Raw genomic sequence first — 26,309 nt, 5'->3', positions numbered from 1 at the left:
TGTCCTGTCACTGGGAACCATTGAAAAGAACCTGGGTCCATCCTCCTTAAACCCACCCTTTAGGTACTTGTAAACATTAATCAGGTCCCCCCTCAACCTTCTCTTCTCCAGGCTACAGGCTAAATACTTCACTGCTTCTCTTTTATGAGTGAAGTTAATCACTCCGCCCGTGACAGCAGCAAGCACAGGGCAGGATGTGTGTTTGGCAGCCCTTGTCTCGTGGGGACAGGCCAGAAGGAAGGTCCCCAGAGCCCCCTTCCCCTCGCCCCCATTTTGGCAAGGCAGAAGACCTGCCTCTCGCCCTCTGCACTGTTCTTCCCGGCCATTACTAACTTTTTGTCCATGGGTGCTTTTGCAGCAGACCGTGGGTGGGGAAGGGAGAGGAGAGGGCGGGAGAGCACCCCAAAGAAGACGCCTATGGAGTGTGTTCACTACCATGGCCCTGGGGTGCTGCCCTCTGTGCGGCGGGGGTGGTGGAGGAGCTCTACACACCAAATGTTCACCAGAACCCCCCAGGTTTGTAAAAGCAGAAAGTTGCCCTTTGTTAGCAAGTGTGCTTTAAAAATGCAAAAAAAATTAAAATAATCCCTTCCCAATCTCAGCCCAAAGGAGCGACTGAGCTCCCGGTCTGCTCCTTGCCTGTGGAAAGGTGGGAAAAAAGAGGGAAGGCAACTGAGATGCGTCTGGTGTGTTGGATTGCTTTTGGTGGGGAACATGCAGCCATCCTTCCTCTTCACCCTGATTACTCTGCAGCACAACAGAGTCGTACGGAAAAAGTGTTTTATGAAAAACAAAGTAATGTTCAGTGGTAATTTGCTCCTTAATTACAAACAAAACTCTGCTAACAGACGGGAATCCCTTCAGATACAAGATAGAGTGTGAAATATTTATGATTTGTGCACAGCATAAAACAGGAACCCGGCTATTATTTCATCGTAATTTCTCCCCACAGTCTCCTAAATTAAAATGGAATTATTTGCTTCTGTCACCTCATATGGTGAGGAAAATTATTAGATCCTAAAGAAAAAAAAAGGCCCACAACATTGATATTAACATCAACTATACAGTGTATAATAATAACTTTGAGTACAGTATATATCTTATAAATAAATATAAAAATAACAGCCTACTTTGGAGTATATCCTGCAAAACTGTAGACAGTTTTTTAAACTCCTGAGTGCCTATTTAAGCCACAGATTTTACAGCTGGTGGCACCCAATGGTATGTAATATTTAGTACATTATAATCTAACTACAAAATAGTTATTCGTAGACTTACTTGTGCCATTTGGTATTATCTGACTTGATACACTTTAAAGATTCAGTATTTGTCCCTGATGTTTTGCCTGGAAATAGGGAATTCTGAATATTGGCTGTACAGCAAAACTGGCAAGTGTTTTGGAAGAAGGTGTCATCGCTGGGTGGTTGATAGAAATAGGCTGTATTGAGGCCGTGGAGAGTGCAGGAAAATGATGAAGCACAGAGAAATCCAATGATAACTTAATCTGAGCAAGCTCTCATTGCATTTGCTGTGATGCATTCAAGTCGAACACGAGCAAGGTGTAACTCTAATTGGAATAATTTAATTCTCAAATGAAGGAAGCCCTGAAGATTATTGAGATTTACGTCAACTTTTTCTTTGTATATTATAATAAAGCTTTTAAAATCAATAAAGGAAGAAATTATCCAGTTAAATAAATAAAAATGTTAAGGCAGGCAAAACAAGCTTGATTACAATAAGATGAATAGGGTAGGGCTTTTGGTAATTTTTGTTGCTCTTTTTTGTGGAAGAGAATGTTATTTTTGAAGACATGCTATAAAAAGAAACAAGAGGTAAAAAATTCCCAGAAATGAATCATTAGTTATTGTTTATACAAGGCTTTGGTCTGAAGATGTAAACAATAAGGAATGTGCAAAATAAAAATTAGCAATCCAAATAAAGCCTTCCTCCAGTGGGCCGTTTACAGACAAGCACCACTATTTTTGAAAAGGTCTGAACTTTATTAGAAGAGTCACAGCATGTATTAAAAACAATCCTAAACAATAGTTTCTGGTGATTTCACCAACATGTCGCTCTCTAATTATGTAAGGAAAGCGTTTTATGTTAAATACCGTCAACTGGGTCAGCCCTGGGACCCTGGCACCCCACCCACCAGCTTGAGCATGGTCTACAGAGAACTTGATCTTTGTCACAGCAATAGGAAAGCAGATGAACTATCTGCACTCAATAACAACAACAAAAAAAAAAAAAGAAAAAAGAAAGAAATGCTAAGAAACACTCACCAAGTCTTCTGTGGTAAAAGGACAGTGATTCTCCTCCACTGAGTAAATTCGCTGGAGTGGTAAATACTTGCTGATGTAAACTCCTGACAGCTCGGCATACTTGGAAGACATTCCTTGAAGTGAAATATTTCAAAACCAGATTTAGTGTTGAGGCAGAATTGGGAACAGAAGCGAGGGTTAAACATACACAGAACCAGGAGCTTGCCCGGGTCTAAATGTTGCAGCAAAAGACTCAGAAGCAGAAAAATCTTGGCACGATACAAAACATTTATCAGCAAACTAACAGTAGCACAATTTAGGATAGGAGCAAGCCATATTGCTCATTTAAAGAGGTAGACTTAGCATTAGTGACTAGTAATTTTTCATTTTCCTCCATGAGGATGTCTAGCTGCTTGTTTTTACTATTCTCACCCCCAGCATCTAGCGCTGACTATGGATTAAGTCTACAAGTCCACTATGGAATAAGTCTACAAGAGTAACCTCCAGACCGTTACACCAGTCACTTCAGAGACCTACTTGCGATCCCTTGCCGGGGATGCTGGCTCCCTCCACTCCCTCCGTCTGCAGTGGGGAGCAGCAGTAGGAATCGCCAGAGCACCCAGCCGGGGTCTATTGAAGGTGCCTCCAGAGGCCCTTACCATGATCTGCAGCTGTATTACCTTTGACACCTACAAGTGGTGTAAATTCCCCCTTCCTGCTTGTATGTTTCTTCCTATATTTAACTCAGATTCCTACAGAGTTCTGTTCCCCAAATTTTCTTTTTTTTAAGAAAATCTGATCATTATTACTTGTTTATACTAAACATAAAGGCAGTCCATTATCCCCGACTTTCACAGTTTTCTAGACCTGCCCTTCCCGTGTTACTCCATTTTTCGGCAATAGTCTGTTTATTTATTTACAGATTGCCAGAACTGCACCCAAAACTTTTGTGCTATGGTTTTGATGAGGTTCTAATAAAGCGCTTAAAAGCTGTTACCGACCTGTGTGCTTCTTTTCTAGCTACCCATTCAGAGAGCCCATTCTGCCATTAGTCCCACGGCAGAGCTCCTCCTGACCGTCCCCACGTCTCCGAGAGCCTTTCGCTGTTCGCTGCTGGGCTCACCCCCATCTGGGCTGTCAGCCACACGGGGGGCCTTTGGGACAGCCTCTTGCCTATGCAGGTAGCCTATTTTGACTGCTATGAAACTAATAGTAAAGCAGTGATTCCCTACAGCAGTTAAAGTAATTAAGAGTATTTATATAGTTAAAATATATAGTAATAGCTATATATTAAATATGAAGGGGACAGAATATATTATTTTACAGAGAAAATTATTGCTCAAATATCTTAGAGTATTAAATTAAGATCTGATAGCTTATTCTGGGTTTTTTTGTTAATTATTTTTTTTTTCAATAGGTTTTCAAAAGGCTTAGTTTCCTTTCCAGCAATTTTCAAACATTTTTCATTGATTCATCTCCCTTAAAAGACCTTATAAAACAGGATCTGATCAGTGTGTGCGAAGCAAACAAAACTTTCAAACATTTTAATTAATTAGTGTTTTGTGTATTCGCCAGATTACGTCCTTGAAATATACTACAAATAGCCTCCTCTTTTACTCTTTCATCACAGCAACATGGGCGGTGTGAGATTTGGCGGCAAGTTCTTCTCTCTGAACTCAGCTCCACCGAGAGAGGAAAGGAGCACTAAAATCTGAGGGCAACTGATCTCCCACTGATGGCAAGGACAAACCCCAAACACCCACCCCTAGAACTATTCTTGGCCATCATGATGATGCCTGACAGGTATAAAAGACACGAACATCGTTTGAAATACAGTATTTATAGCTTTCCTCTGAATTCTGTTTAAGGTAAGACAGCATTACTTGGATTTGCAAAGCTTAAAAAAATCCAGTTACTGCCATTTCTCTACTCTGCCCACCAAAGTAAACGTGGTGAAACACAGCATGGCAAAAGGGAACAGGCTGGTGCTTTCGTTGCTCATAGAAGATGTGGGACTGGGCATTCAAATCCCCCTGTGAAAGGCAGTGAAAAGGCACCAGGACTGGTTCCCTGACACCCCCTGAACCTGCTCAGAGGCAGCCGAAGGACCTCACTTAGTTCACCCTGAGGCCAGGGAAAGTCCAGTTTGCCATCTGAGAGGGAAAACAAAAGCGCAGATTATGGCCAAACGCGCTATCGCGTCTGTGCTGAGATAGGGCTGAGCCACACGGGGAAATAGCCGCCACCACTGCGATTTGCACTTCTAGCAGAGACAGGGAAACAGCCCGTCATTACGGCCCTGGACTGTGTTTGAACCAGGGATGGGAGATGAAAGGCTCTACATTACAATCCCCCGAAGGAACGCGCTTTCCATTTACGAAATGGCTGCGCACAAGGGCAGAAAGAATTTCTATCCATTTAAATTCCAGGAAACAGTAGATGCATTTTGCTTTGAAAAACAAAGCAATAGCACAGGAAAGATCTCGGTCATTACTCTGTAGCTCTAGCTGTGCCCCAGTTTTTTTCGCAGCCTTGGTCCACGCCATCACAATTCTGCGTTTCAGGCTCTCCGATACCTTTCTTCCAAATATCATGAAGAACAGTTTAAATACTTTTATTTGTTATTTTGACTGATTCCAACTGAGAATTTCTTTATAGAAAGGGCAATGAGGAAAACATCCTCCTTCGCTCAATGCCACCAGTATATTTCGGCTGATCTTTGTGTAAGCAGAGTTTATGGAAGACAAAGGTCCTCGCTGCCAGCCTCACCTCCTGAACAAGATGCCACGTGAGGCCATGGTTGGTGGAGTAGTCCAGCTTCACCTGGTTGTCCATATGAGGAGTAAACGCCTGACCGCAGCCCATCACTAAGTTGAACTGTATCATATACGAAGCTCCGATCTGCATAGACTGCGTCTCCACGTAGCGCATGCTAGAAGCTAACTTCGAATCTCCTGTGAAACTGAGAGATGTAAGGAAAGAATCAAGATCCATCCCCAGAATAATTCAGAATGGAACATTATGAACGGTTCTGTGTTAAATACAGTGGCACTTCTTTCTTTGTTCTGCAGACTGGCACATGGGATGAGACCACGCACAGAAGCATCTTTCCGCTGGTACTTCTGCAAATTACCAGGAAGGCCTTAATGTATCCCAGAGTGTGAAACACTGAATTATTCTGTTAGCTCATACTATATGCTCTTTGTATTAAGGATCGAGTTAGGATCAAGCCAAGGATAACATACAGAAAAAAAACAATAAAAAGAAAGTTCATTCCCCAGGAGCGTCCATTGCCTAAGGTCATGTCACAGTAACAGCTGCAATTTCATTCAAGCACTGGACAGTAAAGATACACAGCATTTAGTTAAAAGTATTCTTATTACATAGACTTTTCATTCCATTGATTTTCAAGTGATTCTACATGCAATGCATTCACTGACTTTTGACCGTGTTTCACAATTAATATTGCTTATTCTCAGCTTGTTTTCTGCAGGATGTGCTGATGCAGAGTCATAACACACTATCCAATGGATTACAGAAGATTATTTTGGCCATAGTAACTGACAACTTGGAACACACCAAGCCTCATATATGATACAAGGTGCCCAGTTACAATATACATGGTAACACAATATGTAGTTTGAAATTTCAAGGTTAGTCAATCTGAATGGAGGGGGTTTTTCCTTGCACTATTCAAAAGGAAAAAAAAATATATAAAAAAAATGCAAGAGAGGTATGAGGAGGATGTAATAACAATTTAAACTTTGAATCTTGCACACTAGCTTTCAAAACAGCATGTTTTTAAGAAAGTTCACATAGAATGAAAATCACCTCCCTCTCCATAGTTTGAGAGGTTTAATTAGTGTCTTCAGAAGTACGGTAGTCCTTTCAGCTTCAATATTTTCCAAGACTATTCTTAAATGTGAACAATTTAGGACAGGGACTGCATCTATTTAAAGAAAATCCCTGCAAATCATCATGCAGCAGTAAGGAACTACATTCAGGACACTGGTGCTGAAGAGAATAATCTAGTTCAGCGTTGCCCTCGTGGTTGAGTAAGTTACAGTTTATCAACTTAAATGAGAAATCCTAATTTTTGTACATGAAAACGTATTATCTTCTTCCCCTGTAAAATTCAAGGTCACAACAGACTCAGTGTAAGGACTAGGAACACAAGTCAGCATTACTTAGCACTCTCTTAAATTAATTCACTGACCCACACTGTTTTCTATAGCTTCCTTTCCAGAGAGAGCAGTTAAGCCTTGAATGTCAGCATCCTACCTTAAAGCTTTAGAAGAAATTACTGAAAGCTGACATTAGTTTTTTCATTATCAAATTGGTGTTGGTGCCAGTTGAGATCCAGGCTCCTTTTTACTCTCTGACCTTGTTCTCTGTGGCTTCGTGTCCTAAAGGATGATGCAACTCATGGCGTTATATGAAACTACCCAGTCTACACCCATCAGCACCATGAGCTAACTGTGGATGGACATTCCCTTCACCGCTAGGGCACTGTCATGGACAACTGGACCAGAAGGCAGCAAGTTGCCTTGGAAAACTGTATCTGAACTGTTTGCTCTTTCAGTCAGTGTTGTCAGTGTGTTTCTCCTCAATGGGAAGGATAATTTTAAGCGAGCAGAGCATGTAATGTACACTCGTCAGCGGTCCAGCTGGCAACCTACGGTTTGTGGCTTCATTGTTAGGACTGAATGCAGCTCAGAAGAATTTGTTTGGATAATGCCTGAATTTATTTTTCTTCCAAGCTTTGTCTTGTACTTTTCAAAGTGACAAGTACCGCAGATTTAAAAGTTAAAGCTGACTTGGTTTGACGTGGCTTTAGTTTCTACAATGCAGCTTGAAATTTCATGGATGATGTGGGAAATCAAAGTTTTACTGAAGCCCTCTTGGGAAATCTGTGCCGGTACAACCAGGCTCTTCAGGTATCAGTCAGCCATGTGCAGTCTAATCAGCTGAAAGTTATATGTAGCAAAGATTTGGAAAATGTTATAGCATTGCACACAAAAACCTGGGCACAACACATCACAGTTATCTAAAGCTCATCTGAACAGAATAAAGGAGTTGAAACTAAACAGTTTGATGAAGCATCTGCCCAGAACCTGTCTTCCCCAAAGTGATGGAAGACAAGTGAAGGACTGGTACTCAGCATAGGTGCAAAGAATTAAGTCTTTCATTTTGTCTTTGTCTCCATGAAGATTTCCTCTATTCAATATTACTGGGGTAAAACTAGCAAAAATATAATCTTAAACACTAGTCTTTCTTACTGGTGGCATTCAGGTCATGATTAAAACACTTTAAGTTTAGTATTCATTTTCATTTAATAACTTAGCCACAGGACATTGTACACAGTACATTAAGTAAGCATTGTTTTAAAGTCAAAACAGCTCTTTAAAATGGATATTAAAGAAATGTGAGAAAGGAAGCTAGTGATGAGACGAAGACAATCTGTGATGCTCCATAAGAAGCTTTTTTAAACAAAGAAAATCACATTATGGGTTCACAAAGTCCTTTGTCATCCACAAATTGCCTCCAGCTGAACAAGGGTAGCATTAAAGGTGGGGGGCTCCACCTCACTTTCCACTTCTTTGCTCTCCAGCTCTCCCACGTACGTGGTGGGGGGTACCCTCTTCTGCTGGAATACCAAATGTTTTCATTGTTCTGGGAGTCACGCAGCCGGAATACATTTCTGGATTTTGTAAAAGACAGAGTAATGTCCCTGGCATAACAACAATTAACTAAAAAATCTTGAGAAATGAGAATGCAGAGGCTACATTTTTGTATAAATATGTAGCTGTTAGTTGGTTTCTAGCGCGTATATAATTAGACCTGCGGAGGCGCAGGAACACAATACCCATAGGTGCCCTCACAACAATCGCTCTCCCTCCAAGCACTGCCAACTAATTGGTACTTCTGGGAATGATATCACAGCCAGTGTCAGCCAATCTGCGCTGCTCCAAACTGCTCTGGGATCCCCAGAGTTACCACGTTTTCAAGGCCGGTACTTTCAGGAATACAGAAAAGCCACATGGATGCAGCTGGTTTTGTAAAGCTGCATTGACCGAGAATATTGACGTGATGGCCGAACGCTCACGCAGCCCCAGCTCTGCTTCCATCAAAGGCAGGAGACGTTTATGTCTTTTTACACCACATCATACCTACTTTGCTAAATAATTCCTAAACCTATTAATATATTTCAATTAAGTCAATTACCCAAAAGAAACTTTCTGCGTGTTAGAGAGTAATAATTAATCTAAAAGACAAAACATTTTATAAATACAGGTAAACTATCAAGCTGATGTAAGGCAACTGTATTATTTTGCTCCATAAGGATAGCTCATTGTGAGCCAGATTTACAGTCTTCCCCCAGGCTGCTCCAGGGACAGTGGGACACTCTATTGTCTGTTACATTGGAATCATAACGTCGTAATCTGACTGAAGACAGTTTATTTATATAATGCTAATTTTTTTTGTGTCCAGATGAATATTTAACAAAAAGAAAAAAGTAAGTGTTAGCATCCTTATCAATACTTAAATGCACTTCAGGAAGTGCCTGTAAATAGTCTGTAACGCTCCGGAGGCGTTTGGGTCAAAACCAAATGCTGCATATGAGCATTTTGGAGAAGTGGTGAATTAACGTACATCATCAAACATTTGATTTTGAAAGTGTTCTGGCATCTTTTCAGTATACTCAATACACTTGCTGTAATAAAGTCTAAGAACCAATCTGAAACCAAACATTGATAGTTACAATCAAATAAAGTGACTATTCCAGATAGAGACTATTATAAAACACTCAAAAATCACCTTTGCTCAAAATATATGTATATCAACAAACCCCTCTTTTCTAAATGAAGCCAGATGCTGAAAAGAACCTCCCTCTTCAACAAAAATACCTGCCTCTCCTCAGATTTCCCCTATTTTAAGGATAAATATTTCAGATTTACAGATTCTGAGGCAGAAATGGAGGCCTAATAGACAATTAAAGGCAATTCAGTGAAAATGGGCCTGGGGATGACACGCTGTAAAATGATTTATAGCATATTTACCATAGTTCTACTAATGAAAAAGCAGTTGTCAGACTTTTCTCAAGAGGATGGTGTCAGTGCTACTGCAAACCCTGCTCATAGAAAGTCATGAGTTAGAAAATGAGAACCAAATGGACTCACAGCTGGGAAAAGCCAACAATAATTAATTTAACTAGCAGCCATTTGTACAGACTTTGTGTAAGTTTAAAAATTTCCCTTGAGAGAAACAAGGTCAGTGAAGGATAGAGTTCATGTCTTCCATGTGATAATGAAAAATACTTATACATAAATAGTAAGGAAATATTGCAAAGGCTTTGGTTCTTTATTTAATGCATGGAAAGTTCAACATTTCCACTATGACTGAGCACTACAAATCCTAGCCAATATATGGGATGGAGAATTTAGCTTCGCTTTTATTATTTTGATTCTGATTTAGAGTCATAGGGGGAAAACAGAGGAGTCTCTGCTATCTTAAATAACCTACCCCCCTCCCCATGATAAACTGGCCTTACAAGAACAGAGGGAAAAAAATATCATTAAAGGGCTTTCATTCCCACTCTTTGATGAAGAAGACGCAAACAGTTTGAGCCCTAACATGTTGTTTCATTTTAATGAGCAGCGAGTACCTTCCTTGTCCTTATTAAAGTGGTTAATGGTGCTTCTACTGCCTCATTATCACCGCTAGAACACATTCCGTGTTGTTCCTACGGCTAAGCCAACTCCTTTTAGTTTGACAGATGATCAGAAAGTCAAATCAGATTGCTCAGAGATACTTGTTAATAAAATTCCAACAGTGTTTCTCTGAGTGCCCATGGGGACACTAAAATTATTTATATTTTCTTGAGGTTTTCTATAATTACCGTGATTGTACTTTCTCCAAATACATATATCTGTGCCAATTAAAGCCATACTGGGTTTGTATGTTGATCAGACTAGCATGAAACTTATTTAGTTTTAATCAAAACATAGAGATTAAATTGAGCTTCCCTTGTACTAATTCCAAATGTTACACTCATGTACTCCAGAATTTAATTTTCGTGAAGCAGGTTAACATTTTACTAAAGAAGCTTTTTTTTTTTTTCCTGTAATCCTAACAGAATTTTCTTTTCCTTTGTTTTTCACTTCACTTCTTTTTCCTTTCTTGCCTTTTTTTTTTGCTTTGGGGCAGGTGATGTTTTCTTGCTTTTGTTTCTAAATACACAGCGCATTTTAGGCTTAATTGCAATATGTCATAATGCTGATCACAGTGTAAATGACTAAATGTATATAATACCAGACAAAATAACTACAAATGGCTAACATCATTCTACCAACATTCTGCTGTCTTTCCTTTTTGGAGTGTAATCTGACAGCTGTGTACACAGATCTGAACATCATTTACAAAACACTCAGAGTCTGTACTTAACAGATTATTTCATAACCTGAACACCCATATTAACCTGACTGGATTTTAAGTGAAGATTATGAAAATTTTCTAAATTGTTTCTATTAGGATATTCTTCAACTATTTTGTGGGGAAAGAAGGCTACGTTCAAGGTTCCCATCAAACATAAATCTCTGTCCAATGAGGTGTAAAAAGTTACTGCTAATTGCAATTAGATTAGCGACTGTATTTTTGTCCATAATGTGAGGATGAGACACAATTACTCCGAGTAGCTTCCAGAAAGACTCATTTGCAGAAATTGCTTGGTTCTTAACAGGATGAATAGACAAAGGAAACAAAAGTAGAACAGAAATGAGTAAGTGTTTCTCACCAAAGAGTCCAGTCATGATCACAGTAGGGCTGAACATTTCCCAGGTAGAATCCCAGAGACTGTGTGACTTCAACTAGGTTGGTGAAGTCCAGACTGATGCTATTGAAAAGCACAGAGGTCATGATGATTTCATCAATCGCCCACACATCTTCGCCTTGAGAAGAGTGATATGGTTGCCACCATCTAAACTGAATGCCAATCTGTCTCGCATCTTCGGGCAGCTCCACTGAAATTATTCTGGAAAACAAACCAAAATTGTTATTGAAAGTTTCGCTGCTTGCAATTATTCCATGGGAACGTATGTTATGGTTATTTTTTCCTATTGGCCCTGAAAATCATGGGTTAAATTCAGCCCACAAATACCTCGGATAGCTTCTACAGGGAACAAGGACAGGGGAATCATTAGTTCTCTGGGTAGTCAATGTGTTGATTGAAAGACAGCCATGTGCAAAACCCAACAATTTTGTATATGTAGCTGCTACTTTGCAACTCTCTGTAAATTTTACCGTTGCTCTGAATGCCCTCCATCTGAAACCCAGCTGGAGGCCCGGGACTTAGACTGCCAAGGGCATGATCAGCTAACAAAGATTTACAAATTCCAGCTCCACTTTCTCAGACTCAGTGGATTTCATCCTGGTCTGAAGAGATGCATCTCTTTAACACCCGTGCTTGTTTCTGCACAGCGCTGACGTCATGCCTGTGTTGCTCTTCTCCTAGAAGAACCCATCCCTGTAAATTGCCACATTCAAGCGGAAAAAGTTCATCTTGTCAGATAGTGTGATTATGTGTTGTCTCTTACGGCACGCGCTTTTCTCTGTAGTTGCACAGAGATGCAACTAGAGGTGAGTCCCAGGCGCTTCTCCTGGTATGCAAGGTCACCTGATTTGTCATGGCAGCTATGTCAACAAACCTATAATTGACAAACTGCAAAGAAAATTAAGAGTAATATCTAATTTCCAGGAGCAATTATCGTACACAGCAGCAGGGAGCATGCATTAATTGCCACAGCAACGACACCTTCTTGAAAGCTCCATAAATCACCAGGTCCATGGTGCCCCACGCAGCGCACGTGAGCTGTGAAGCAGACGGGCAACAGGGACATTTGTCTCCATCCGTGTACAATTACTTGCTGGCAAAAGGGTTTTTGGCAAGCTCATCATGTAGCTGATATTTTTCTTTCTCTTTTAGAGGAAATGTGGATAAAATGAAAAATCAGGTAAACTGAAAACATCATTTTCTACTTTAGCACCAAGTTTTTTCCAGATTTAAGGCTTTCTAAGCTGCCCGTTGTTGTAATGTTTTGTTCTGTGCTTATGAAACAGTCTTGTGCCTTCGGCGCTCTTGGTGCAAAACCATGCTCTTAAAAATGACCTGCTAAACTGTCCTTTTAAAGAATAAATTTGTAATACTGCTGTTTAATGTCACATGGATTTTAAAGAGGAATTCATCAGTCTATTAGCAAGAAAAAAATCAAACGGTTTGGCTAAACAGGTAGGAAGCACTCAAAAAGCCCTGGCTGGCATTTCGAGGAGCTGCTTTCTGCCAGTCGTAGGCTGGAGGGAGAAGCGTCGAGGGACAGCCAGAGGTGACGGCTGCCATGTGGTCCCTGTGGCAAGGGACCAGCAGCGCACGTGCTTTATGTATGGCAGATACATTTCTTCTGCCACAGAAACTAACGTGCTTGAATGAGATCATACCCTTCTAAGAGAAAGACCAAGCCCCATTACTCGCTGGCATGAGAACAAACTACAATGACTTTCTTTCTAGCAAGGGTTCCCTAATAAGCAACAACTCTATGACTTTTGGGGTCAATTTTTAAAAGCACAAATGACACTAAGTCGCTACTGATGCTAAAATGCACAGAATAGTTTTGTCTTCCGTGGTTCAGTAGAGTGAACCTGAGGAAGGCCAGTTCTCTGGCCGGGAGGAGCACTGCATCCAGGGTACGCCGAGAAGCACTTGGCACTTGCATGAGCTAATGCTGTGTTATAATCCTGGGCGTATTTCCCTGCTGGTGGCTCTCTCTGATGCCTGCATCTTCCCTTTCACTCTTAACTCTCATAAGCTCGCCCACGTGGACACTAATCCTCACTGACAGTAATTTACAGAAAATCCTAAATCACGGCACACACCACTGATACACCTATCGGATGTTAAAATATTTAACACATGTTAAAATAAATTTCTCATCCCAGGGGATTAAGCAAACACAATTTAAAAACGTCAGTGTAAACCACCGCACAGGGCACGTACGTTAGTATGCAGAACCTGACTACGTCTCCAGTTATAACAGCTTCTCCGTCTGGCTTTGATTTGTTGGAGATAGATGGAGAGGGAGGGGGATTCTTGCTAATGACTTTTCTGCTGCAGAGAAGAAAAGTGTTCCTACTAACATTACCAGCTACCATTAGATTTCTTAAAAACCAGCTGGGAGACCTTTGCTCTGATCTCATTCTTTCAAGCTATGCGCATACCTAATGTTGAAAAGCCACCGCTGTTCTGCTCAGAAGAAAAATGCATCTGTCAAATGTTACCAGATTAAATGCACCTTTTCAGTAGAACATTAAATGTGTAATTATTTTTGGTATGACTGAAGATTAATTAAATTTCTGGATACAGATTGATTGCCAAACTTCGCAGCAGTCCATCTATGTTACCAAAAATGCTGATATTTTCAGACAACATAATAGGAAAAGGTGAAGCTGTCTTCATGTTCTTCATCATAATTATTGCCAGCATTATTTTCAGGTTTGTATGTCTGTCACTTTTCTGTCTACCTAAAGTGGACTATACATATCCCCTGGCAAAACCTTTCTAACCTGTGTATGTTGTGCTTAGCTCTTTGCTCTGTCAGAACAACAGAGACAGTGTTTCCTACTCAATCTCAAAAAGCAAAAAAAGTCTCTGGCATAATGTAATTTACTACATTTATATCTTAAACTTCATTAAAATCAGTCACCGGAATCTGTATTTTCCTTTTTGTTATAAAAATTTCATAGTGCTATATATTAAAATCCTTTAGGGAAATATAATTCCTACAGCTGTAATCTGTATCTAAGAATTAGAAAAAGGGCCCTATAAAATATATATGTGACTATAATAAGGAACGGGAAAGGAAATTTTGAAGAAGGCCTATGAGTGTTCCAGTTCATAGGATCTTTCCTTTGGAAACATTTAAAACTTCAGAAATTAAAGTCCACGTGCAGTATACTTCTACCAAACACAGTCATTCCTCTCAGATTTTTGAGTATTTCTCATAGCTCCCAGGAAATATATTTAACATTACAAGTTTTTTTTTCCATTAGAATATTCTTAATCGCATTTTGTATACCGTGATGTTGTACTGAGTTATTAACAAGATGAAGAAATCCAATATTTATTTTTTTTAAATGCCCTGAGCTGAGCTCAATAAATACAAATATTGGAAGTTACATGTAGTCAAAGTGACTCGCTACAGTCGCACCCCTGGGGTTGACTCAGGCCTTATCCTGGGACTGGGTGGAGGGGTAGAGAAGAGGACACGGGGCAACACCCAGTGCGAAGCTGCCCTTGGGCAGCAACGGACCAGCTGGGATGGGACCTGTGATGCCACCATCGGCTCTGCCTCCCCTGTGCCCCCTCGCAGAGCACCTCCTTTCATCGGGATTTATCGGCTCTGCTGCAGCAGCCCGTGAAGGTGGATGCTTCCAGGTTTGAGTGGGTTTGCACAGAACCAGCCCAGATTCCTCTGGGCTTGCGGTGCAGGTGTGCTCATGGAGACTCCGGATTTTGCGTTGCTTTATTACAAGTGGTGGATTATCTGACAAATGAAACAGTAAAGAACACCTTCTTCTCTAAATACATCAGATACATTCCTCTCTAATCTGACACCAAACATTGGTGCTGCTAGACAAGATGAGCTCTTTGTTTGCTTTCTTCATGATTTGCACAATTCCCAGGCGCAGTCACCGGCAGGACCTCTCGGGCCACTGAGTCCCTCCCCCAGGCACAGACACAAAGTCGTGTCATCCCCTTCACAACAGGAGCAGACGCAATTTCCCTGCTGGCCTGGAGACATCCTCACGGTCAGATTTTGTCTCAGCTGTCCTGCCCTGCCTGCAACCTCCTAATCCCAGAGGATGGTGTAGTGAAGGTATGTATGCCTTCAAAGCTACAAATAATTTATGTTAATTTATCTTTACAAGTGGCTGCTTCCATGGGAAAAAATATGCCCCTATTTCCCACAAGTACATTTCTACCCCTCATCCCGTACTGCCTCGGCTTGTTCTGTCACATCACCTGAGACTCAGATGCCATTACATCCATGCGTTCATTTTTATAGGAGCAGGCAAAAGTGGGAAGTGACCAGAACAGCTGCAAAATTTTAAGGAAAAGCAGTAACTTTCAGTGTGCCACAAAAGATCTTCACTCCACTCACTCCCGCACCGTGTGGGCAGAGGTACTTACTCTCTGCATCGCAGTGACTACCGCTACCAGCATTAACTGCGCGTAGGTAACACTCCTCGTGATATTTGTGCTTATACCTTGGCTCGTGGTAGTTGAGATAAGAATAGTGTTCCAGTAGTTTCCAGGTAATCCCGTTGTCGTAGGAGTAGTGCAGCAGCACTCCTTCCCCGGGCTGGTCGGGTGCTTTGCAGGTGCTCAGCACTGACTTGCTGCCCAGGCGTAGGGTGAACTGCAGGAACCTGGATCGGAATTACACAAATATTTATAGGGTACCATTTGCACAGTGTGGATTTTTGTTGGTTTGTTTTTTTTTTTTTTTTCCATAACCAGATTGTTTTCAGATCTTCTCAACCTAGACAAATTCTGATAAATATCAGTGATGGGGTTTTGCACGTGCAATTGGTTTTTACTGTCAAGTAATGCAATGTGGCACATATAGTTAAAAAATGCCAATCATTACAGCATTTAATTATTTATTAGGCACTGAAGGGGAGGGAGAGATAGTGAATGGATCTAATCAGCTGCCACAAGCTGTCAAATAAACACAATCTTATAAATAATTAATTACCACTTGGCTTTGACACTCAGGTTTGATATTAACATTTCATATTTTCCATCCAAGCTGTACAATAACTTCCCTCCGGTCTGTTTTGGGCTCTGTTGTTTACAAAGCAGGAGGAAAAAAAGACAAGGCTATGAAATCACCCTCAAAATATGGAACTAGGCGTTTTTAAAAAACTTCTCTTCCTGCTAAAACAATCGGCTTAACAACACCCAAGGTTGTCGCTGGAAGGGGAGGGGTCACCCAGCTTCTTTGCCGCCCATTACTGCTCTTTCCCTCTCACCTGGACTGGGAGCTGTCAAGGAAGGAGGTGATGAGCTGGCGCCTCCCATCCTTGTTGAAGACCAGGGCCTTGCCGCTGGCCAGGACCCCGCAGCCGAAGCTGACCTCAGCCCCCCGGATGGAGTAAAAATTGTGGTAGGAGGAGAGGCGGGAGCTGGCGAAGCTCTCCGAGATGAACACGGGGAAGGTCTGCGATGCCATCTCGCACGCCGGCCCCGAGAAGCCCGGGTCACACCTGCGGGTGAGGAAGATTAACAGCCCAATTAATGACCCATCTTCTCCTGTGCTTGGTTGGCAAATCAACACCGTGGCTGCAGTTGTTCATGAACTGAAGATGCCTACAAAGTCCCTCTGAAATCTAAGGACCAAGAACCTCTTTAAACTTTAATTAGGTATTGCATAGCCAATGACTTTCTTTTAGCTTGTACTTACTTTTCCAATTTAAAAAAAATACAGTTATGAACACCCCACCGACCTACGCATAACAAACAATACAGAAATATTTTTATGCATTTTTGGAAAAAAAAAAATGCTGCTGACATAATTTACAGCTGTTCATATGTAAAATGATTAATTTGCTTCTATGTGTAGCGTATCAGATGGGATTACAAGAAATTGAGTAACAGAAGAGAACGCCCTGTGGGTCATGCTCTTGTTAATACCTAAAAATAGTCACACCAATATTTTGAATGTACTTACTGCTTTTGAGTAAGTACCTTTACTTTTTAGGCTGGAACTCTTTTAACAAGCCAGACTTTCACAAACAAGTGGAGTGCCGACCTTCTGTCCTTGAGGTCTGTTAGACTACGGGATACCAGAACTATGCAAATTGTGATTCAGTCCCAAAATTTAACATAAAAGTGATACAGTCCCAAATCACCTCTAAAACCAGTATAAAGCACGCATCGCTGACATTTCAGTGTGCTCTGTAGCACATTTTAAGATAAACTGGAAGTTAAACTGTCTCCCAAAAGACAATTACAGAAAAAAAATTACGTATGCTGCTGTTTAGAAAGATTGATCTTTAGCTCTCCAGTGAACTTTATGCATTCTGGGGGCTATGCTAGTTTTACATTTAGTCATCTCAAAAAGCAAGGGCCGAAATGAAAATCACTTCAACTTTCAGATCAGCAAGTGAACTATGTGACAGAAATTGAGTACAAGTACTGAATTAAAACTCTTACTTGCAGCCATTTCTAGTACACTGTCCTCGCCCTGAGCAGAATTTGAGGCAAGATGGACCAATATAAACTGCAGAGAAAAGAAATCAGTTAAATGAGGGGTTATGGTATGTGATAAACAGAATATAATGAATACAAGGAGGTATACAGATCTGATCACACGGTCATTGCATTTATCTTAATCCCACTAGCTGGAAGATGTTTACAAAAGGATAAAATGCATTTGGTTGTACCCTTCTGAAAAACTGAGTAGTGGAATTTTGCTCTGTGTCAAGGATAGCCAGGGATAATTTATTATTTAACGGGTAATGTCTATCTGTGGCTTGAGACACTGGCGATGTTTTAATTAATCTACCTGATTTTTCTAGGACTGTGAAAGAGATCAGAAGATGTGCTAAGCATTGGCCATTTTCTTGCCTTCCATTTTCTTCATCATGTTTTGGAAATGTAATCCAATATTTGCGCATCCCAATAGCAGTCTTGTAGCTTTTTAAAATGTATTGTTGCTTCTCTCACTGAAATCCACATACTTAACTTCACCGGACTTACTGGAATTTGAAGCCGCCCTGATATGGTTTTAGTAACTATTAAATATCATACACTTTAACTGATTCTTTCAAATGGAATAAAACTCCAAATCATATGCACTCAAAAACACTCCAGACTTGCTTTTACTCTTTTGCTTCATCTTCCTCCAGTGACTCCTAATTGACAGTGTTGACGTTGTGTGAAACGTAAGAAGGATGGAAAGATGAGCAAATCTCAGTATAATCGACATCTCATTGCACTACTATAAAGAAAAGCATTAATCTGGGTATAGCCCGAAGTGTTCTTTCAATACAATATGATAAACAGGCCTTAACCATTAATAGCGTTATCTTTTCTGTTCAAGAGTTCCTACTACTTGATATCATTCACTTGCACTGTGACTTTTGGAATGTCATCCAAATAGCCCTCAATTTTAAGTCATCTATAACAACCTGTACTTATTCTTAGTTTTGTGATGCTGCCCATCATAGCAGTGTGTCAGTACTCCCTGGCAGAGGCACTCTAAAGCCCTGTTAGCTGCTCCCTGTAACTAACTCCCCATCAGACTTCATGTGATTTCTAGATTTTCTCACTTTTCAGGGTGCAAAAATTCTATTCTGTCTGTTTGAGTTATTCGTCTCTTTCAAGGTCTTTTTGAGGGGGTGGTAAAAGTAGAAGGGTTAAAGATGTAATGATGTCGTTCAAAACGAGAAAAGCTTTATGAAAATTGGCAGTTTTCCAGTATTTCTAAAAGATGGCCAGCTTCCAGATTTCATTTAAAGCTTAATTCACATAAGAAACAGTTGTGAAGCTAAAAGTCAGAGTGCTGAATTCTTGAAAATCTTCCTCTCTTCAAGAATTTGAGTAGCGTGCCAATATTTATGAGTCTTTCCCTACAATGCCGAAGTGCAAAGCTTCAGTTCCGCTGGTATCTAACAAAGGAGACAGGCAAAACCTCATGAACACGTTCACCTTTAAGATTTGATTCCCATGTCATGGTTCTGCACTTCAAACAAATTTCAGAGCAAGCAGTTTTATGGCAGATGGTTGGTAAAATTGCCTTGGAGAGGGTACAGAGCAGAGCGTGCAGCATCCTTTGCCGAAATGGTATTGAGTTAGTTGTACAAGCAAAGGGAGCGTAGATATATATGAATTGTCTGTTAGTTTTAAAAACCTTGGTTAAAGAATTTGTATCCTTGCATTGATTTTATCTTGCTCTTATTTCTGTGAACTTCTGTGAGCATCTCCAGCACTTACAGTCTGCCTTTTGTTAGGTACCAACTCATCTTTGCAGACACTCACCCACATCTTCTTATGTATGCATACCTAAACTTTCCCTTCATGTTACTTTCTTTTTGATTTAAATCACCATCTCTACGGGCAAGCACGAATATTCTACCCAGAACGTCAAGATGATTCTACTTCCCATTAATGCGATTAAGAGAACAATTTTCATTACTTTTCGTGAAAAACTTTCATTTGTAGCATTACGTTATCAAGGCAGCTTCAAGGATTTTCTTTTCAAACCTAAGCAGTTATCTATTTTAAGGATTTTGCAAAATGTAACTATTTACCGTTTTCAGGCTCCATATCAAACCTCACTAGGAATCACTACAAAATTTCACAGGCTATTGTGCATCACTGTAACTTTTTAAATTACATACTTCACAAATCTAACAGAACAAATTCTGGATGTAGTTCACTTGGTCCCCAAACATCTAAGGCTAATGAGCAAAGCTAAAAAATTTGCACCTTCTCATTGGTAGCCTTTTCAATCATACGTATTTCTGCATTTCATACCATATATCTATTTTATCCTTTTTTCCTAAATACTTTTGTCGTGCTTTGAAATATTTCCTTTCAAGACTGGCCCCAGTTATCCTCTGCACTAAGTTTAATAATTATATGAGTCAATACAAGCTCATCCCAGTTCTTCACATCCATTTAAAGAACAGGTAGGTGAAAAATAATGTCTTAAAAGAAAAGTAATTCCCTGAAACAGATGGTTCTTTCCCCCTGAAGGTGCCGTAAACAATGTAAAAGTTTTGCCAGTGTTTGGTAGCAGCATTGCTTTATGAAGGTCTTCTGTCTCCAGAAGGAAAAATACGTCCCAGATGCTGTGACTGTTGCTTGGGATGGTGCAATACATGTCCTTAATAGCACAGTGTAGTATCTATTGATGTAATTAGGACTATGCAGTCAGAGAAAATGTTATATTAAGCCTTTGCCACCAATATCTTTTCCTGGAAAGCATTCAATTAAAAGGAAAAAAAAAAAAAGGGTAATCTACTAGGCTATTGTCTTTTCAAAATGACAGTATTCCCCTCTAGCTTCAAAATGCACCTGTTACCAAATGCAGATATGAAGAAAAGGAATTTAACAAACTGAAAATCCTTTGACCTGTGATTCTGGAAAATATGTTTACTTGGAGAAGCATGTAAAAATTTACTCTTCTGATGTATCATGATCACAGATAAGAGTACTAACTATTATCGATTGCCCACATATTTCCAAGGATTGGTCCTGTTTGTCTCCATCGAATCCTGGTGTCACTTGTTAACGCCGCATTGGGAAGGGGAATAGTTATTCGGTTCCACCTGAAATACGTATTACACAAACACATTTTACACTGATAGTTATTAAGCAACTGTACATTTTGCAAATGTGTTTACTTATGCTGGAAGCTTTGTGAGAATTTTTAATTCTAAAATCTGCTCAAACGAACCAGTGAATTTACTGCAGCTTTTGAAAATATAAATGAAAAAAAACCACCATGGCCCATGATATTTTCATAGAATATAAGAATGTTCATTATTCCATTATAAAACCCAGCCATTTTTTCCCCCTGCATGAATGCACGAAGTCCGCAAAGTTCTTAACTTGCTTTGCTACAGCAACGCCCCCATCACAGTGAATATCCCTAAATTGCATACTGCATTAAAACTTCCCGTATGACTGCGCTCTTTTTGGTGGAAACCCTTGGGGGTAAGGAGAGGGGCACAGAAGATTTGGCCTGCCGTGGTCTGGGCCATCATTCTCGTGTCATTCACAGTGGCTACACTTCCCACACACACCGGGGGCAATGATTCCTGTGAAAATGGTACAGAAATGGGGGTCACCAGATCGCAGCAATGCTTCAACTACGCTCTCTTCTCACTGTCGTACCCCCTGCTCTGAAGTGCCTGTGGAAGTTGGGATACACAGGGATACAGAGTCATGGGATCTGCGCTATGTAACAAGACGTCACGGTTCATTTTATGGTCAGAACAGTACCGAGGAGACTTAATAAAGAGAAGGGTTGACACAAGGAAGTGACACTAACAACTCTCTCCACCTGCAGAAGTACAGAGGATGTGCTTCATTGTAATCGAACATTGGGATTCCAAGTGAGTAAACGTGTCTGAGGTTGTAAATATGGCTTTGACTGATGGTTCCTCTGACTAAGAAGAAAACTTTTGTGGCTTTGACAAGGTATAACTTTTCTTTTAATTACCAGCATGCTGTCCACAGGGATTTTTTGTAATTTATCTTCAGCATCAGAAAAATAATATTATACCACAGAAGGAGCCCCATGTATTTCAAATTTCATTACTGGGCAGCAAGGGAGACCAGAACACTCCTTCCTTGCTGTCCTCAGCTAGTAAAAAATGAAAGATGACACAGGGTTGCCTGCTTTGCTGCTTTCTTCTGTCACCTATAATTCACTTCTCTAATCTTGCCTCTCAGTTAGCTTTGCAGAGAACACTCTCACCCGCTGTAATTTTCAGAGGCGTAGACGGTGCTGTGGGGGAGGTGAGGCCCCGCACATATCTCAGGCAAACACTCGGTGTGGAGCAGGGACCACGAGCGACCATGGTTGGTTGAAAACTCCAAGCTGACGCTGATAACACAGTGAAGGAAAGAAAGGAGAAAGACACCGTGAGCCTACCTGGCATGGTTATGAGTGTAAAAGTACCAACGCTGAGAAACCACCAAACCTGCTATTCCTAATAACTGATGCTGAACCGTGAAAAGATTTTAAGCGGGCTTGAAATACAAAAAATCCTGAAAATACAAACATGAAACAAATGTGAGTGTTTAGAACCCAAAAGGATAGCCTACAGATTGAGGATTGCCTAAACACCTAGGTCTTGTTCAGCCACCATCTAGCTAGTGGTTTTATGCTGCTGTGGTTAATTGAGCTGATGTTACTCTTATATTCCAGCTAGAAATGGTTTCAAAATTAATGATGAGCAAACCTGGATTCATCAGAGCCAGGCAGCATCATGTCAGCACAGGACACTTATAACTGCCATCTGCTGACCATTACATCTTCGAAGGTGGTAAAAGACCACGAGTTATTCATGCTCTGGCTGGCTCTTCCCTTCCATTGCTGACAAATATTAACTTCATTGGACTCAGTCACCTGCCTTCTCCACCCAGACTGCCTAAACAGAGGTGAGAAAAGCACTACGGAACAGTGAAAATGGCTAGCCTGCACCAAGGACTGCAGAGGGTGGAGGGGACCTGGGGAAGGGCACCCTTCAGAGAGCCCCCGGGAGCTGGGGAAGCCTCTGTGCTGCCCAGCCATGGTGGTCTTTGGAGGCTTCCTCCCACCTCACAGAACCTGGAGTGCTCAGGGGTGAATTTTGTGAGTCATAGGGACATAACCATATGCAAAATCTCCAGATTTGACAGGAAAAAGGCTGCTGTTCTCTGGTTTCATTGACTATCAGTAAACGAAACCATCCACGTGCAGATAGTGACATTAGAGAACTGGAAACTCTATGAGACCATCCACTGAGTCTCTGATAATAAGTTATTAAAACCATTCTCCCAAAAGTTCATTGAGAAGTTCAGTGTTCAAAAAGCTATTACTAGAATCTTTTGCTTCCCTGTTTCACTGCATTTAAAAATCCCACTGTTTACAATCTAGGAGTGTAAGGAAATCCTTAGATCTTTTACATTCTGAGGACCTTGAAAAAGTAATATAGAGAGTGCTTGATTCATTAAAGATTTAGTATTTTACTGAAATACTATTGTAATTTCCTCTATATAATTAGCTTTTAATATTCTGTTTTATTTTAAGTAATGTCAGTGGAACATTATAAAAGTCATAATTCATCACCTCAGTACTAAATTATTGGATTATAACTTTTCCTTTTCATTATAATTTGCTGACAATATTACTTTATTTAAATGTACCATCACTGATATTGTAAGTGTGCATTAAAACAGTTTATGGAGGTTTTGACTAATTTATTTCGGATTTAACTGTACCGATACCTTGGAGGGTCATATTTACTGCATATATTCAGTGTGAGTTTCTCACATTTGCAGTAATGAAAGCATTAAGAATAACGGTGTGGAGCAGGAGACAGGAAATGCTGCTGCCATTTGGGAAATACAAATAGGGATAATGGGGACCTAGTGCTTCTTTTGTTATGAAGCAGCTCACTTCTGTGTCAGAAATAGTTTATGTGAAGGAAGAATATTAATCTTTCAAAACACATACTAATCCCCATGTGGTAACAGACTGAGACAGAGACTTTATATAACATGTTTACAGGCCAGGAGTGTTTACAGGTAAAGTTTTCACTTTCCATGTAGAAAAATGTTGCTGCCTTCCCTTCCTATCAAATGTAAGTGCAATGCCTTGATTTTTGCTGCCCCTTGAATTCTGCTGCCCTGCATGGCTGCTAGGACTGTCAGTGCTCATGCAGCTCTTTCCAGTTGGGAGCAGATGCCACACGACATGAATGTGAAAGCATTTACAGTCTCCTCCTTTAAACTCCTGACTCCGCAAAAAATATGAAGTAACTTAATCCTCATAAAATATCAGGATAAACAGTCTCACACATATATCAGGAAAAAGGGACAGTGGACAGTTTGGTTGTGGGTCTGCTATTTGAAGAAGGACATTAAGAAACTGGAGAGAGGGAGCAGAGGATGACCAAGATGTCCATGGCCTTGAGCACTGGGCTAGGAGAGGCTGGGGAACAAGTCTGCTGGGCCTGGAGATGGGGGGTGAGCTACGGCAGCCTGCGATGGTGCTGAGGGCACTCACGAGGGAGACAGAGACAAACTCTCCTCACTACTAGCAGGCACAGTAGGAAGGGCAATGGCCACAGAGACATGGCTTCAGAGTTTTGGACTGGAAATTAGGAAACACTTTTTCACTTGAGCAGGTCACCCAGACAGGTAGCACAATGTCCATCCATGGAGGTTTTCAAGTCATGGATGGGCAAAGACATGGCTGACCTGACCTATATTGGTAACAACCCCACCTGCAGCAGCAGGTTTCACTAGATGACCCGTGAAGGTCCCTTCCAACCAACATTTCTAATATTCTACAAAATACAGAGCAGCAAATAACTCCCTTCTTTCTCTTTCCCTCACCCTTATCTCCACGGAAAAAATAATGTTGAACATCCCAATTAAGTAAAGACAGCAAAAGAGTTCTGTGGTCAGTGTACAGGCAGTGAGGTCCTCATGCTGTTGGTCATCAAGAAGAGGGCTATTTATGATCAGTATTACAAGAATTAGATATGCTTGTGGCATCAGTAACCCCTGGGAGGTCAGTAGGGCAGGTTTCTGCTGCCGCCTTTAATACTTGCAGCCTTACACAGTATTAAAAGGTAAATCTCATATCCATTAGAAACTGGAGCAAAAGTCACTCAGAAATCATGATCATGTTTCAGAATAATGGACTAAGAAAGGCAAGTTTTGACCTGGAAAGCTATTTAATAGACTCCTTATCACACATATGGGGGATATAAACCTAGGCTTATGGAGATTAGGTGAAACAGCTTATATTTGTCATTATTAATTGTCTTTGTTCTTTCTGAGAGAAAAAATCCAAATACTTACATAGATGCTATAAACCAAAATGTGCTGATAATCAAAAGAGAAATCTCATCTGTTGTACCTGTTACCAGGTTGATAAGTTCCACAACCCAAGTTGATGGAAAATTGGATCATGTGAGTCACCGTGGAAGGGAGCACTGGGAGGACATGGAAGTAATCCACAGCCCAGACATTCCTGTTGTGGCCTTGGTGACTCTTTTGCTTCAGGCAAAACTTGGTTGCCGGAGTCTGCAGCTCCGGACTAATGACAACAGAAACCAAAGATGGAACCTTTAAAAGAAATTAAATCAGGCTTACATAAAACAAATAATATTAAAAAAACTCACAAGGTACTATTTAAAATAGAAAAGCAACTTCAAATGTGCTGAACCAAACATGTAGCTTTGTCTCTCCTTGCTTCATTTCTGTCAAACATTTTTTGCTGCCTTTTTCCACAAAAGATCCCAAATAAAAGCTTTTTATATTACATACGTAGCTGTTAACACTCTGGATACCAGGTGCTGCTTACCACCTTAGTGGGATCGGTTTGCTTGGTTGTCAAGACACTGTGGAAGAGACTCTACCTTCTGTATTCGGAAAAATATGGGCTTATTTTGTCAGTGCTTCATTGGTAATGGAAGGTGCTACTTGTCCTGCAGCCTTTCAGCTCACAGAAGCAAAGGCAGGGTAATGGCACGGCTAGTCGGAATACGTGAGAATGGAGTAACAGCATGAGTTCACAGGCGTACGCAGGGAGGATGTTATGTTGTGGAAATAAATGAAAGCATGGCTTTAAAAAGCTTAGCCTTTGTCCTAAAGCAACGTAATTAGACCTTTATTATGTCAAAAGAGGATGTCAGCTTTAAAACGGCTTGTTTTAAAAAAAACCTCCACAATGAAGTCAGTGTAATTCCAGATCCTATCTCTCCCCGAGTTCCCCAATTAATTTTTTATTATTTTACAATTACAGTTTCCTTAGTTTTAAAAAACTTCTACCCCATCTTTCACACAAGAGCAGGCGAGGAGGGAAGCCACGCACAATGAAACAATGCAAGTGACTCAACCAAACCCAGGCCAAACCCTACTGTAAACATTTGCTCTCGGAATGCTATAGTTACAGTGAAATTAATGGCACACAGACCTGTGCTTGAAATCAGCCCCATCTTTACCGCCAGATTTCCCACACGCTGTATAAGCATGCCGCATTTCAACCTCTACCACACCCACACGTATATTTTTGCTATCATCTTACAGCAGCAGAGAAAGGACACCTCAGGGCTGAGTCATTCAGGGCAGACAGGGTCTAAATGCGTCCTTGCCCTAGACAGGAAGGATCCTGACAGCCTGAGGTCCTTATTGTCCTTGTTGTCCTGCCTGAGGGTGGTGGACGTGGTTGGAAGGAGGCTGCGCTAACAGGAGAGGAGGAGCTG

At 40.8% G+C, this 26,309-nt stretch overlaps 1 protein-coding gene across 4 annotated transcripts in view; it reads right to left on the bottom strand.

Moving 5' to 3' along the window:
• The window catches only part of RELN (reelin), a 294,950-nt gene that overhangs the window by 85,832 nt on the left and 182,809 nt on the right, over window positions 1-26,309 (bottom strand). For all 4 annotated transcript variants that reach the window (XM_063323481.1, XM_063323482.1, XM_063323483.1 and 1 more), the window contains exons 14-22: window positions 24,962-25,170; window positions 21,806-21,934; window positions 20,542-20,651; window positions 17,530-17,596; window positions 16,347-16,580; window positions 15,579-15,740; window positions 11,056-11,292; window positions 5,031-5,223; window positions 2,283-2,395 (exon numbers count right to left, since the gene is read on the bottom strand). In XM_063323481.1, coding sequence (XP_063179551.1) covers window positions 2,283-2,395; window positions 5,031-5,223; window positions 11,056-11,292; window positions 15,579-15,740; window positions 16,347-16,580; window positions 17,530-17,596; window positions 20,542-20,651; window positions 21,806-21,934; window positions 24,962-25,170 — 1,454 coding nt within the window. The remainder of the gene's footprint in view (window positions 1-2,282; window positions 2,396-5,030; window positions 5,224-11,055; window positions 11,293-15,578; window positions 15,741-16,346; window positions 16,581-17,529; window positions 17,597-20,541; window positions 20,652-21,805; window positions 21,935-24,961; window positions 25,171-26,309) is intronic.

Source organism: Chroicocephalus ridibundus, chromosome 1 (genome assembly GCF_963924245.1).
Source record: "Chroicocephalus ridibundus chromosome 1, bChrRid1.1, whole genome shotgun sequence".
Lineage (NCBI taxonomy): Eukaryota > Metazoa > Chordata > Aves > Charadriiformes > Laridae > Chroicocephalus > Chroicocephalus ridibundus.
This window is presented reverse-complemented; position numbering and strand designations above follow the sequence as displayed.